Source organism: Aspergillus uvarum (genome assembly GCF_003184745.1).
Source record: "Aspergillus uvarum CBS 121591 unplaced genomic scaffold BO82scaffold_22, whole genome shotgun sequence".
Classification (NCBI taxonomy): Eukaryota; Fungi; Ascomycota; class Eurotiomycetes; order Eurotiales; family Aspergillaceae; genus Aspergillus; species Aspergillus uvarum.
The window spans coordinates 191,742-205,708 of NW_020291319.1; the positions used below are offsets into that span (position 1 = coordinate 191,742).

The window sequence follows — 13,967 nt, forward strand, 5'->3', positions numbered from 1 at the left end:
GGGGCCATTGTCCAATGTCCACACTGGAGGAAAGTAAAAAAAAAAAAAAACAAAACAAAACAAAAACAAAAACAAAGCAGCAAGTCAGAAGTCCGGCAAGGACCGAAAATCTGGAACCGAGGCTGCCCGTCAAGCAGAGAAGCGAAAACAAAACCATGGGTGGCACGCACCGGCTCCACCCTCCCTGGCAGAGTGCATTGTTTTTCTGTCCCTGTCAGCTCGGTCTGGAAAATGACCTGCGTTCAGCTTCTCGGTGGTCTTAACGAGTGTACATTACTTGATTTCTGCGTTTTATGGTATATCTTTCTCTGCAATTGCTGTTGTTCAAAGCCACGCAGGTCATACGCCTGCGACTACTCGTAAGACGGTGCAGACCCGAGGGGGTGGGGCCAAAGTGAAGCTAGAAGGGAGGAAGGAAGGAAGGAAGGTCAAGTCGGAAGCTGAGCAACCGAAAGGATTCGCAGAGTTCACATAGAGGATAATAGTTTGGGTCAGGAGTCGAAGTTCTATGCAGGTTAAGCTTTGTCACGGCCTGCAGGAACAGAAGACAATGGCCTCTCCCCCCTGAAGGAATTTCCTGGACACGAGGAGATGCCTGATTGAGTGCTGACAGGCAATCTAATAAAGTCGGCTGATAGATTGGAACTACCGTGGTTGTCAAGAATAATACGAAGGATGGGCCGACCCTGGCCCGTGAATGACCCAAGGAACTGGAACAGGGTGGAAATTGAGCTGCAGTTAATTGATGAGAACCTGATTGCGTGATGACGCATGTTCTGATCGTCTTGTTCCATTGAGGAAAAAAATCGACAGGATCAAGACGACCAAGAAGAGTAGCGAAGCGCTAATCCAGGATTGACCCACTCGGTTTAGGGGTAGCCTCGGTTCTGGCCCTAACTTGCCCACACCAGCACCGCAGCAGCCAAGAACAAGAGAAAATCAGCCCATTCTGCCATGTGGTGAGAGGATCCAGCGCGATCAGTAGCACTTAGGGTGAAGAGTGCTCCATGCAGCTTGTAATCCTTCAGTATAGTCAAAAACCTCGCCATATACCTTGCACATATGCGTGTAGTCGAAGTCAACACTAAGTTAGGTGACCTCTAGAGCATCAAATCATCCACGTAATCCACGTAAGCAACCTCACCGACCCAAGGTTCATTCTGCGCTCGGAAACCTTATCCTTCGCCGGAGCTCCATTAATACGATTTCCGACTCACCAGCAAGAAACCCCCGCCACCCCGAGATTCACCCATGGACGAGAATCTGTCATACTCACGTCGGCCAGCTCTCAATCACTGCCCTTTTCCATTCGAGTCTGGTGCCTGCCCCTCCGCTCGGACCTCTCCGAGGACCCAGTGGACAACAAAACGGAGATTGCAAGCGAGAAGCGACCCATTGGGAACTCAGCTTCGGAAACCCGACCCGGAAAACTCTCTTAGCGAGCTGAACCGTACCCTGTGAGAGTGAGACAGGAATGGAGCAGCAATCATTTGTCAAGGTCTTTCCCTACTGGCTCACAATGCTCAGTCAGACTTGGGAAGAAAAAGGGTAAGTGAACACAAGCAAAGCAGAGCTAACTCCAGACCAGATTCTACAGCCCAAGTACAGAGTACAGTGCTAAGAGCACAGATGCTAGACAAGAACACCAACACCACCACCCGTAGAACCTCATGAATCACCACATCTCACCACAAGCATATATACACACCCCCATACTAAACAACTACGCGTATAACCGACCGAACAACACCTCAATCCCCCCGATTAGGCCCATACCGTTCCGTGAGCGCGCGCAATCGCCCTCCCCCAAAGAACAACGGCACCGCCAAGAGCAAACTAGCGGCCTGGATCGCCGTCATCTCGCCGAACACGGCCGCCACGCCCTGGCGCGCGATCCAGTCGCTCGCGTACAGGGAAAGCAGCATGCCGATCGTGTTGCGGATGACGAAGATGATCACCAAAGCTTCGCCGGCGATCTGCAGTCCACTCCTCGTGTTAGATCTAGTTTGATTCGTATCGGCAGTGGAATACGAGAGAATAGATTAAGGGGGATGGCTTGGGGGGAGAATTTTTCTGAGTCGGAGGACGGGGGGGCGAGGGGAGTGGGAGGATTGGGGGTTTTTATATCCTGGGTGTTCCCTCGAGACACTACCAGAGGAGCATTGCGACGGAACGCCGGTAATCGATGTCCAGAGACGGAGGAAGAAGAAGAAGAACACAACTCACCCGCTGATAACAATCCAACGCATATGTCACCGCCACATTCGAGATCGCCGCCACCCCGAACGCCTGCATTGCGTATCCTACCGCCACGCCCATCCAGTGCGTCTGGTGCGCGATGCACAGTCCGAAAATCAGAATGCCCCCCGGTCCGATCACCCCGGGTACCACCAAGGCAGGCAGACGGTATTCAGGTTGCCGGTCGCCGCCGCGGCGTTGGGTGTATCGCGTCGAGATCTGGTCGATGAGGCGGCCGCCAACATAGAAAGCGAGGAGGGATCCGATAAACCCGGCCAGCGAGAGGAGGCCGATGTCACCGGCGGCCCAGTTGTATGGAGCGGAGGTGAACGTGCGAGAGGCAGTGAGTTGCACGACAATGTTCCTGTTTTACTCATGGTCATCCAGTCAGCTTGGGAGGTATGTGCGGTACGAATGGCAGGGACTGGACAAACTGACCATCCGACTGAGACACCAATGGTGAATGCACACCACAGAAGCTGGGGATAGGCTGCCGCGGATAAGATGGCTTTGACCGTGCGCAGGAACGAGGCTTCAGGATTATAGCCCTGTTTCAGGGAGAGCGTGCTCCGGAGCGAGGAAGGTGTGCTGCTCCGTGAGGTCCCCTGCCGGCCAGGCAGATACGTGGTCTCGCGGATGGTGAAGATACCCACCGCCCAGACGACGCCAGATGCAATGGCCAAGAACCAACACATCCAGCGCCAACCTGCGTCTTGCACAATATACGCATTGATCAACGGCCCCACGAACAACCCCGACGTCAGCGCCAGATGGAAAATCATCAACCAGTGGCCCCGACCCTCGGGACGTACCATATCGCCTACCACCGCGGGCACCGTCGCGTCGGCGGCAGCAGCAGCGAGCCCGGACATGATCCGAGCGCTCAGCAACTCCGAGTATCCCGTGGCCTTTGCGGACCAGACGTTCATCGTTGAGAGGCCGAGCAGAGCGGCTAGGTAGACGGGTCGTTTGCCAAATACCCGCATGAGAGGGACCCAGGCGAGGTTGCCCAGGCCGAAGAAGAAGACGTTCAGTGACACGAGATGCCCTGCGTCCGTGGAGGAGACGTGGAACTCGGCGACGATGGCTTTGGTGGCGACGGTGAAGTTGCTGCTGTTGACATTGGCTAGGAAGGTAAAGCAGCAGATTGTCATGTAGGTTGTGATTTTGGTCAGTAGAGGCCAGTTCTGTGGAGTGAGTGTGAGTCTGATGGCCTGTGGTGGCTACACGTAGAGTTGCCTACCTTGGGATCATGCGAATCTTGGGCCGGTGCGGCAGTTTTGGCATCGTAGCCATCTTCCAGTCCCTGTTCATCGGCGTAGTCGATGTGGTTGGAGGTGCCCTTGTCCTCGTCCATGGTGTGATGTAGCGGAATAGAGTGGAGAAGGGGAGAGAAGCAGGGGGCAAGATATGTGCGGGTGCGGGTCATCCGCAGCATATAAAGAAGCTGTTAAGCAAGTGCCAAGATGTCGGATATTCCGAATGGCCACCAGGCCAGCGAAGAGGACCGATCGGCAGTTGACCCCGCACGGCTGGGATGACTCTGGGGAAAAGCCGGGGAACCCAGAAGGCTTGTTGCACGCGGTCGCATTTGTCATTCTTGTCTCGGACTCTCCGGATGGCTGGTTGACTCAGAGATATAAGGATTGCTCTGTCGGTCTGCGCTGTTGTACGGTTTAAAAATGTTGATACTGTACGCTAATGGGCCTTATTATGGCTTACTCGGTCACTTCCGAATGATCACCCGAGAAAAGAAATGAAAACCGAACTACAACGCCCTGTCTTCCCACAAGTGGCATAGATTTCACACATATATATGTACTTCAGGTACTTGGAAACTGTTTTGAGAATTCTAGGAAAGACTACTCCCAACTCATATAAGACTAAGTACCCCGAAAAGTGTGTTCACATTCATGTATAAAAGGAGTGTGTGCAAGAAAATATAACACCAGGAGCAGCAGCAGCAATGAGACAGCACCAGGCCATCTCGCCCTACCTCATCATATATATACCCATATCCAAGCACAAGAAATCACCATACCCAGATCCATAAATCAATCCATAACCATAATGCATCCTCATGCGTCTACCTCAACCCAAACCTAAGAAAGCCCGACGGCACTAACCAAGAACTGCGCGGCGGTCTGGGCATCGCTTCCATAGGACAAGTGAGCCATGACATTGACGCCGTTCTCACAGACGGGGTCACCGACGGCGCAGAACTCCTTGACCTTGCTGGAGGCGAGCTTGCCGACCGAGGTCATCTTGAGCGGGTCACCGAACAACACAGCCGCCTGGATCTGGCCCGCGCTCAAGGAGCTGGCGGCGTTGTGCACCACCATCGAGCCCTGCGAGTAGCCGCCCAGCACGACCTTGGTGTTAGGGCACTGGCTCAGCGCCTGCTTGACCAGGCTGGCCATCTTGGGCCCGCCGGAGGCGCCCATGTTCATGTTGCCCTGTTTGCACAAAATAATTAGCCTTGCGTGATGAAAAGGATTAGGATGAATGGAGGAAGACTTACGGCCCAGTCGGCGGGGTAGTCCACACCCTGCACTGTGACCTTGTTGCCGGTCAGCGACTGCAGGGCCGAGGCGACCTCGGGGCCGACCACGCTGCCCATGTTGCCCATCTCCGTGGTTCCACGCGCGAAGATGAAGGTCAGCTCCTTGCAGCCGGTGTTGGAGGTGACTCCGTTCTGGGTGCTAGAGCCTAATCGGGATGAGTATGGTGTATAATGAAGGTTGCACGAAGAAGAAATGGAAGCTTACCACCCATGACGCTGCTGATCATACCGCCGAGCCCATCGCTGCTACCGGAGGAGCTGGTAGTGCTGGCACTGCTGCTGGGGAAGAGCGAGCTCAGCGCACTCAAGCCACTGCTGCTGTCAGTGCTGCTAGTGGTGGTGCCAGTAGTGCTCCCACTGGCGCTGCCGCTGGTGTCGGAAGAGCCGGTGGTGCTGCCGGTCGCCGAACCACTGGTAGGGAACAGCGAGGCTAGAGCACTCAGGCCACTGGATCCAGAGGATGTGCTAGAGCCAGAGCTGGATCCGGACAGCAGAGAGGAGAGATCGAATTGACGCCCGTGCAGAGTCGGGGTCGGGGCAGCCAGCGCAGTGGCAAGGAGAGAAAGAGTAACGAAGGACTTCATGATGAAAAGATCGACAGCAACAAACGTGCAATTGGAACGAGAGAGATAGAGCGCAGCTCTGTAACGAAGGAACAACCTGAGTGAGGAAAGAGAGAGGAAGTGCACTGCACTGGTCGGAGTGGATGGATGGATGAGCTGGACTGGACTGGACCGACCAAATTCTCGTGAAAATCTCCCAACCTTATACTTTCGTTCAAATCCTCAAAATTGAGACCCTTCACAAGTGAGTTGAGCTGACCAGCCCGCGATTGGATCGGGCGTGTTTCATCTTCCACCGAGGCTGTTCGAGAAGCTCGGTTCACATCGTTGGGAGGTGGCTCAACACCGGGCTGAAAGGCCTGAAACCGTGCGGTTGATACATCACAATCCACGGTTAGCCGCAAATGTCTCACCCTGCGACGTCGCGGGCGAACCGTTATGTGTCGGTGCAGCAGCCAGACCGGTAGGATGACTGCTGCCAGCCTGCCAGTCGGGGCGCTCGGATCCCAAGGACAGACCCTTTCCCTGACCAGGGTCTGTTGCCGATAGATGAACGATCGTCCCCCTCCTTCCCCTGGGGCGGTGATCGTGTTCCTGGACGGGTCCTCTCTCCGGTGGTTTAAGGGGTTCATTAGGGCTACTACTACTAGGGATTCCTGCGTACCCGCAATCGCCCAATTTTTGAGGCCTCTTTCCCCAATCGGGCAATCGGCCCGCCCCGGCAAAACCTTCAACCTGCACCAACTGGCATTAAATTCCTTCGTGGATGAGAGAGATCAGAGATCAGGTTCAACGGCTGAGCCTGTCCTCGCTGATACCTCGGCCAGCCTGTCATGCAAAAGTCTTGTCTGTTTCAGTTGGACAGTCCTTCCATTTCGGATCCGTGGATCACCAGCGGCTGTACCTGAAGCATTTCAAGCAAGATGGGCCAGACCACGGTAGATACATCATTCTCGAAGGATGGTGATCTACACAACTGTGAGATGCATGATCCAGCACCAGAGCGCGAAAGGAGATCTACCTCGGTACCGCTCGAAATCACAGCCTTGGCGATTTCTCGAACGGGATTTGAGGATCAACACTTGACATCATGAGCACTTATCAATCTAGAGGTAAGTACCTTTTCTGGGCCCAACAAAATACATACTTTAGACACTTGATATCTCTGACAAGCTTTCCTCTTGTGCCCGGCGGTAGTCCGCTGGGACGAATGGCCTAGCCTAGATTGTCGATCCCATCTCAATGTCTTTCCGTCCTGTAGAGTCTGCTTGCCGAACCAAAGCACTTCCATTGTGGATAGGCAACAGAGATACATAGCCCTGGGGCTGTCGTGAGTTTCAGCACCAGGGTCCACAAGGCGGCTGACAAGCCAACTGATGTCTGAACGTTCCGTAGCTGAGAGTCCAGACTTTCCCGGGTCGAAAAACTGCTCTTGTGGTTGTTGACCAGTGGGGACAAAAATGTGACTGCAAGTTAGATCTACAATTCATGCATCGAGGGCCTAGACTTAAGTAAAAGGGTGAATGCTTTGAGTCCACTATGACAAATGCTAGGCCTTGGTGCGATATCTGGTCGTCGGAATACTCTGTGCAGGCATCACGTTATTAAATTACATGCCAGATCCTGGGCTTGTACAACGACAGATACCACTTGAGTCGCCCGCTGGTAACGCTATCTTAGTCAGGCACTGTGTGGATGTAGAATGCTGTGTTGAACAGCGCACTGCCTGGTGTGCTGAATGGTGTGTAGTCTGTAGCCGGGTCCGTGGTCGGCTCAATTCGGTGGTAAGAGAGCACGAAATCTCTGGTACATCATCTCTGCAACCTCGTTAGAACGGTTTTACCGATAAAGTTAAGTCATATGCAAGGCATGAGTTCACCCTCTGTTCAAGAGTAAAAATAATTGAACAAGGATGCTGGTGAGGCGGATATATATCTAAGTCATTCGGACCGCACACATTTACACACTGTCATCTGCGCACACGCCCGGTTGCAGAATACGACATTTTCATGATGAATGCAATCCTCAAAACCTTAGCTATGAGCTGTTTATTCCTCTCGATCAACTGTTATGTGACTCGGTCGCATGTTCAAACATCTGTGCGAATATCAATAAGTTTCTGATTATGGAGTTCAGGAGCTATCCAAGTGATTGAGAAGGAGCTGAGCGTCTTTGCGAATCGCCTGGGCGGTCGCCTTGTTGGGGAAACGGCGTATGCTTAAAACTGCTTGGGACACCGTAATCCACTGAGAATGACAAGCAAGAGCTCCGAATGGCGCTATCACCAACCCAGTATGACATCAAAAATCGTACCTTTCCATAAGAAGGCATTTGAAGTGACGAGATGACCAGCAGATCTCAATCTTCAGCCCCCGATATGTTTCTCTTGCTTTGTTGGGGGATAGGTGGAACTAGTGCAAGGTTGAAGGCGACGAATAACGCTGAGCTTGTCCTGGCCCTTGCGTAATTATCATAGACCTTGTGGACGATGATCGTTGGAATAGACGATAGCAAGTTCAGGTCTTGTGAGATTGTTTGTCTCACCTCCTGTACTCGACGTACAGCTGATCCATGTCCGCCTGCTGCAAGGCTCAGGTCCCAGGTTCGGGCACTGGAATCACAAGAGCCTCTAGACTCTCTCCTGTGACGGAGAAGATGCAAACATTTGATTCCCACGTGAGAAAGTCGAATGAGGTGAGCGAGTCATCAAGAGGAGTTGGCCCTGGATCAAGCCGTGGAATGAATGTACCCCGGACTGGGTCTTTGTCTGCCGAATGGAACCTAGCCACGAGCCCTAGCTGCAGCAGGTGAATATTCGCTTCACAGGGAAAGATATCAGTGTGAAACAAACACGAAGCCAGCAGCCATGAGCTGTGTTAGCAAGCTACGTTGTACAGGGTTGACTTGTTTGATTACATACTGTGGTTCCGAAGTCTGGCTCTTTTTCTTCCTAAGTCGGGTGATTAGGCGATATCTCTGTATTACGTCGCTACGGCCTTCAATTCATTCATACCTTCCTCCCTCGATACTGGTCATTGCCAACAGAATTCTTCTATGAAGTAGCCAGAGTCAAGAAGTCCAAAGTGGTGGCCTGACCCCAAAGCCCGAGGTAAACTACAAAGAAGGTTACATCGTTCCCATCTCAATCTCCTCTTCTTTCGTTGAATGTCTCACCCTCCAAATTAGCCAATTGGATGATCCGGGACTAAGAGGCTTATCTAGTCTTGATTCGGCTAAGCAAACCCCGCCCCTTGGAAGAAGCTGCCGACTCCGATCCCCAGATATTACGGCCAGTCACTTCGAACATACAAATCTCACCTGCTGATACGAGTTCCCCTTGGACGCCTTGCAGCAGTTCTCGAACAGATAATACGAGCGTATTGTTCCACAAGAACAGAAACAAACCTCAACCCCTGCCTTCCGGGCGCGCTGACGATTCGTTCTTGGGGAATTGTGGCGGCGGCTATGGACGCATGTCAGCATAGTCCAGCCCGATTCAGGCAGTTTGGGGAAATCCCTTCAGCACAGGCGCGTCTTATGACGATCTGGATCTGGCGGTAAGGAGGAGAGGATTTTCTGGAACAGGTTAGCCTGGTAGATTGGTTTCCCATACTACACTACTAGGTAGTATGATTAATGAGCCTAAGGCTGACCCTGCATGATTAGCGTCGGTTCAGCCTCGTCCAGCTGAACCCTGCATCCTTTCCCCGTGCGGCTCGACCCTTACGATCCTCGTGTCTGGCCACTGGTACAGTACTATGCCCACTCTACCTTTGCGGGAATTTCCGCAGTCTATAGTAGGACTGTTCTGCAGGTAAGCGAGCGAAGCGAGAGTGAAATGGGCGCCTCTCACTGGGAACAATGTGGGGGCTGTGACGGACAGCTGTAATGGTTTTGAGTGCCCTCATCTTGCCTGAAAATCTACATAAACCTCTGGATTGCGCTTTGAAAACATCCTCTCATCACTACCATCATCATCATCCCCATCTACAAATCTCTACATCGAACCATCATCCCTGCCCACCATGCACTTCCTCAAGTCCACCGCCGTCCTCCTCGTCTCCGCTCTGAGCGTGTCCGCCACCCACTTCCACAACAACTACGGCAAGAACGGTTGGATACAGGACAACCAGGGCTCCGACATTCAGCTAAAGAACGGCGGCTCCGTGACCATCGGCGGCGGCTGGGGCTTTTTCTGGGTTGACAGCAGCGTCTGCTCCAAGAACTCGGTCACCTACACCTGGCCCTCGAGTTACGGCGGTATGTTCTTTTCTTTGCCCTCGTGCTTTGAGCAGACACTGATGATGCGGTCTAGATGTCTATATCCACAGCGATGGTTTCTTGTACGATGCTAGTGGTAAGTCTACTGGTGTTCGCGAACGTTTGGGATGAGAAGTACTGACTGTGGACTTCAGGTTATCAAATCTCCGGCGGTGCTCACATCTGCGGTTAAATATGTGTTTCGAGGAGTGAAGGCTGCGATGTGAGGGAAATACGAGATTGGCTAGGAAATGTACATGCTGATATGTCCGTCGAGGGGGCTCACTTGAAGACAAGCGCAGCGTTTGTTACATCGCTGTCGTTAATCTGCAAGTTATGGGCAATGCCTTTCCTGAATATAAATCCGTGTCTTTGACCTAGATATGTCGACTTCGTAGCAAGAAATTAACGAAACCGTCACCGTCCTACTATTACTTCTCCTGGTAGAGTATCATGCCAATCATCGAGGATCTCCTCAACTCTTACTACCTTGACAATGTACATGAGTTCAAGTTCCATCTCTCACGGAGATTATTTCGACCCTTCATAGTCTTATTTCTCTATATGTATCTGTGGTCAAGCATACTAATCTTCTCTTCCACTTCCCAGGCCCCACCCCCCGACCAAACTCCCATACTTCAACGTGTTGACCGTGGCCGCCCCCTGCCCCAAAGCCGGGGAGACGGTCAAAATCATCCTCGAACAAGCATCGCCCCCCTGCCCCGTCGTCCCCTGGAAATGCTCCCTCAGCACCGTCGTCAGCGGCGACGACCGATACGGGATCCTGGCCGCCCTCACCGCCCTCGCACGAATCACCTCCTTCAGCGCGAGCAGATCCGTGTTAATCTGCCTGCCCTCACGCTGCTCCTGGGGAGACGGTTTCGGCCGCGGGACCGCCGCAATAGTCTTATCCTGGTAAAACTCCGACCCCGCCAGATCGACCAACACCAACTTGCCCCCAAGGCAGGAATGCGATGCTGTCCTCATTACCTCCTCCACTTTCCTCACTGCATCATCGACATACCCCTGGAACTCAGCCTTCTTGGCCTCCGCCTCATCAATCCTCGCCTGGTTCACCTGATACTCAGGATTAGGCACGTACTTCCCCCTCTGCATCCTTACCCAACCCCTTCAAACTTTCCTCAAGATAAACATCCGTCGCCCGCTTCGCAACAGGCACGAACTCCGTCTCGCACTCCACGACCGCCTCCCGCGCTGCCAGCAGCGCGCGCGACACAATCTCCACCTCCAGCACGGCATGCGTCCGCGAACTCAGATCATGCACCGTCGAAGACCCTGTTGCGCGCAACGCCAATCCACCACGGAGATGCGCGAGGAGCTCATCAAAGCTCCAGCACGCTTTCGTGGCGATGGGGTGCACCCTCACGCGGCCGTGCTCCAGCACCTCCGTCTCCCCCCGGATGTGCGTCTTCCCGTCGCCGCCCTCGCGGATGTGGCATTTGCTGTGGCCGTTGAGGCGGTCGAAGGCTACGTTGCCGCGGAGCTCGTACATGCGTGGGTGCTTTTCCAGGGACGGGCTTGCGGACTCTGCGGGGAAAGGGGTATTGCTATGCGGCCGTTGCTGGGGTGGGGTTCATAGTTGCGGGTGAGTTCGGTGGGGTCGGACGTGTCAAATGGGAGGGGGCGCCAGCGGATGAAGACGGAGAAGGCTTGCAGTTTTTGTGTTTGAATAATGAGATTGAGTAGTTGATGGTGTTGGTGATGAGAGAAGAGATTTCGGGTTGAGGAGTTGAGGTTCTTAAACATTTGGTCCTCAGGGATACCGGACATTCGGGGATGGGGAAGCGATAATGGTCACGTGTCGATAGTCTCTCTTATATCTTATCTGATGTCGCTATAGTACGGAGTACAGTTGACAGGATTTGGGAGCCTATGGCGATAACCATCAGCTAGATCGATGTTGTGACAATTCTTTTGGCCTAGATGTCGACAATCACGTCCCCGCGATTGTGTCTCGGCAAGATCTTAGTGACGCGCTGCGGAAGGCAAATGTTCCGCAGCCATTACTGCCGACTAATCACAATCACATTCAACAGCATCCCCAGCTGGAATTCGCGGTGGGGCAACTGCGGGCCCTTTACCGCCGTCATCAGGTACAGACGGGAGCTACGGTACTTCCTGTAACCGATCGCTGGTGGACGGTTGACCTCCATGAGGACGGTGTGTACTGTGTATTGCATCGCTTCCGTTTCTAAGAGGCTGATTATTATTATAGATCTTGGTGAGGAATTAATGACATCTCTGGTTGATAAATATGCAAATTGAAAAAAAAAAACCACCCAACAGTAAAATCTATTGTAAGATCCGTCAGTACAAGGGGCGAGGACAATGAAGCTTTCCGGGAGTGATGGTTTGTCCGATTGTCATCCAGCTACCAAGACCGACTGGATCAATTAGACAAAAGAAGAAACCGCCGTCTTCGGCTAGCTTTTGATCGGCTTCTGCCAATTCCCGGGCTTGGCCACGTGGGATGAGGATCAGCATGCTTCACCGGTTGATCGCCACGGGTTGCATTAAAGTGGGTTTCTGATTCATCTTCCACCCTGCCAGTCAAGTTTTCATCGCTCTACAAGAGATCATAATTATCTCAACCATATCGGAGACTGCTGGTCGGTCTTGGTGGGTTCGGATCCTGTATTAATAAAGATGATCAACCAGGATACTGTTAATACCTTGCAGTTGCTAGCACCAGGAATTTCTTGGTCTAATGCAAGAAAGACATATAGGCTGATCCTCAGTGGTCAGATATTCGCGGATTTCAGCAACAGGAAACGAAACATCATATGGGGCCGAATGAAAGACTTTGACGGGCTGATCCCGTCCCTGTACACCTTTTTCAAAGACTTCAAGTATTTGGAAAGTTGTGTATACGGTGTCAAGTGCCTGTTTGGGCCGTCAAATAAATCTGTCTAGGAGAGTATGAGGTCGATTTTTGTTCTGCCCTCAGATGAAGCGGTTGATGAGTGTGTGATCCAGACCTCGGAGTCCACTTACCGGCGTCAGTGAGAAACTCATGTGGAGCGTCTTGATACAGGATACTTACAGGTGTGGCTATATGCAATGCGGCAATGCCCCTCAATGCCCCCTGAGGCAAAGGATGATGACGATCTTCTAGACAAGCCAGCACTTGCTAGGGCCGACAAAAAAGCAATTTACAAGATGGCCGAACTCGCTCATCGGCTTGGGTTCAAGTCTCCAGAAATCAATGCTATTATAGACAGTTCGCCGGACTATCAACTTGCACGGGCTGCTCTCCTACAGGCCAGAAAACCTTATAAGTTCCGGTACAACCCTCAGCAGTTCAATAACTTGGTCAAACAAATTGTAGACTGCTTCACCATAGCGGAATCATATCAGCCCGAGATCATAACTGATCTTCTTGCGGATAGTACCATAAAGCCCCGGGTTCGCTGCGGGATTCCACAAACACGGGCCCATAAGCAAAATAGTCCTTTGCTCTTTCTGGACCTTTTGCAGACTGAGAATACAGGAATTTCCAACACCATTACTAGCCTTTTTGTCCGCCGCTGTGTCTATATCGCCTTTTTGGGAACCCCGCTCGATCAGGAAACACCGAGAACGATCAAAGCAAAGGGATCTCCGGAGACCATGCACAGTCACCACTTCTCGTCGAAGAAAATGCTCCAGCAGCTGAGCTTGATTCCGCTCTGCAAATGCCACCAGAGATGTCACCCCGACAAGAACGAGAAGAGACACAGCGGCAGCGGGCCCGCAAAAATCGGGAGCGACGCCTTCTATATCACCTGCAAGCGCTGAGGGCCGGAAAAAAAGAGCCGAATTATTCGAATGCGACGACGAACGTGGAAATCCCAACAGTCATGTCCATTTGGTGATCAAGAGCCTGTGGACTCGGAATTGCAGAATGTGGACCCCTCAGATCAGGATATGTCAGATCAAGAACATACATTCCAGGCATTTCTCGATACAGTATCTGAAGACGAATTGAGCAGTATTATTCCGTGGATGGAGCTCACATTCCATTCAGTGCCTAGCCCTGATGGCGCTGGAGAGGCAGTTACCCAGAGTTGCTGCACAATGATCTCCGCTGAAACAATTTCTCCTGAACAGAACGTGGAAGATATGCCAGCTTCAGGGTTAGGATTAATCTAGGAATATGTGGCTTTACCTATGACACTTGGCTATATATGAGCTGCATGGCTCCGAAGAAACATCTCACAGCGGCTAGAATAATAAGGAAAAGGATCTGTGCTGTCCTAAGACATATTTATATTATCTTAAGTAGTTTTCCTTAAGCAGGAATTGATATTAGTACATTCACAGGTAAAAAGTTCTGGGTGAAT

The 13,967-nt window shown here is 52.2% G+C and overlaps 5 protein-coding genes across 5 annotated transcripts; 2 read left to right on the plus strand and 3 right to left on the minus strand.

Annotated features, from left to right (window-relative positions):
* Positions 1-1,678: 1,678 nt before the first annotated feature.
* On the minus strand, positions 1,679-3,595 carry BO82DRAFT_333873 (polyamine transporter; the record flags this gene model as incomplete). The annotated part of the gene is made up of 4 exons (XM_025633239.1): positions 1,679-1,976; positions 2,227-2,602; positions 2,677-3,425; positions 3,482-3,595. 4 exons carry the CDS (start codon positions 3,593-3,595, stop codon positions 1,752-1,754), a joined length of 1,464 nt encoding a protein of 487 aa, XP_025492665.1. The 3' UTR covers positions 1,679-1,751.
* A 510-nt stretch (positions 3,596-4,105) lies between these two features.
* Positions 4,106-5,555, minus strand: BO82DRAFT_382954 (carbohydrate esterase family 5 protein). Its single transcript, XM_025637979.1, has 3 exons — positions 5,007-5,555; positions 4,760-4,947; positions 4,106-4,694 (listed from the first exon to the last, which is right to left on the minus strand). Exons 1-3 carry the CDS (start codon positions 5,383-5,385, stop codon positions 4,341-4,343), a joined length of 921 nt encoding a protein of 306 aa, XP_025492666.1. The 5' UTR covers positions 5,386-5,555; the 3' UTR covers positions 4,106-4,340.
* Positions 5,556-9,131: 3,576 nt separating this feature from the next.
* BO82DRAFT_431694 (uncharacterized protein) lies at positions 9,132-9,817 on the plus strand (the record flags this gene model as incomplete). Its single annotated transcript, XM_025640728.1, has 3 exons — positions 9,132-9,624; positions 9,680-9,721; positions 9,780-9,817. Exons 1-3 carry the CDS (start codon positions 9,390-9,392, stop codon positions 9,815-9,817), a joined length of 315 nt encoding a protein of 104 aa, XP_025492667.1. The 5' UTR covers positions 9,132-9,389.
* Positions 9,818-10,209: 392 nt separating this feature from the next.
* On the minus strand, positions 10,210-11,575 carry BO82DRAFT_413679 (kinesin family protein; the record flags this gene model as incomplete). Its single annotated transcript, XM_025639895.1, has 2 exons — positions 10,778-11,575; positions 10,210-10,701 (listed from the first exon to the last, which is right to left on the minus strand). The coding sequence occupies exons 1-2, from the start codon at positions 11,135-11,137 to the stop codon at positions 10,210-10,212; spliced, it is 852 nt and encodes a 283-aa protein (XP_025492668.1). The 5' UTR covers positions 11,138-11,575.
* Positions 11,576-12,723: 1,148 nt separating this feature from the next.
* On the plus strand, positions 12,724-13,422 carry BO82DRAFT_401460 (uncharacterized protein; the record flags this gene model as incomplete). Its single annotated transcript, XM_025639258.1, has 1 exon — positions 12,724-13,422. The coding sequence occupies one exon, from the start codon at positions 12,724-12,726 to the stop codon at positions 13,420-13,422; it is 699 nt and encodes a 232-aa protein (XP_025492669.1).
* Positions 13,423-13,967: the final 545 nt, after the last annotated feature.

What these genes read in the sequence shown, in the direction of transcription:
- BO82DRAFT_382954 (XM_025637979.1), bottom strand. Translation starts at nt 5,385, where the DNA reads ATGAAGTCCTTCGTTACTCTTTCTCTCCTTGCCACTGCGCTGGCTGCC. An exon ending in GATCAGCAGCGTCATGGGTG is followed by an intron (nt 4,948 to 5,006) that starts GTAAGCTTCCAT and finishes CATCCCGATTAG; the next exon opens with GCTCTAGCACCCAGAACGGA. An exon ending in ACTACCCCGCCGACTGGGCC is followed by an intron (nt 4,695 to 4,759) that starts GTAAGTCTTCCT and finishes TTGTGCAAACAG; the next exon opens with GGCAACATGAACATGGGCGC.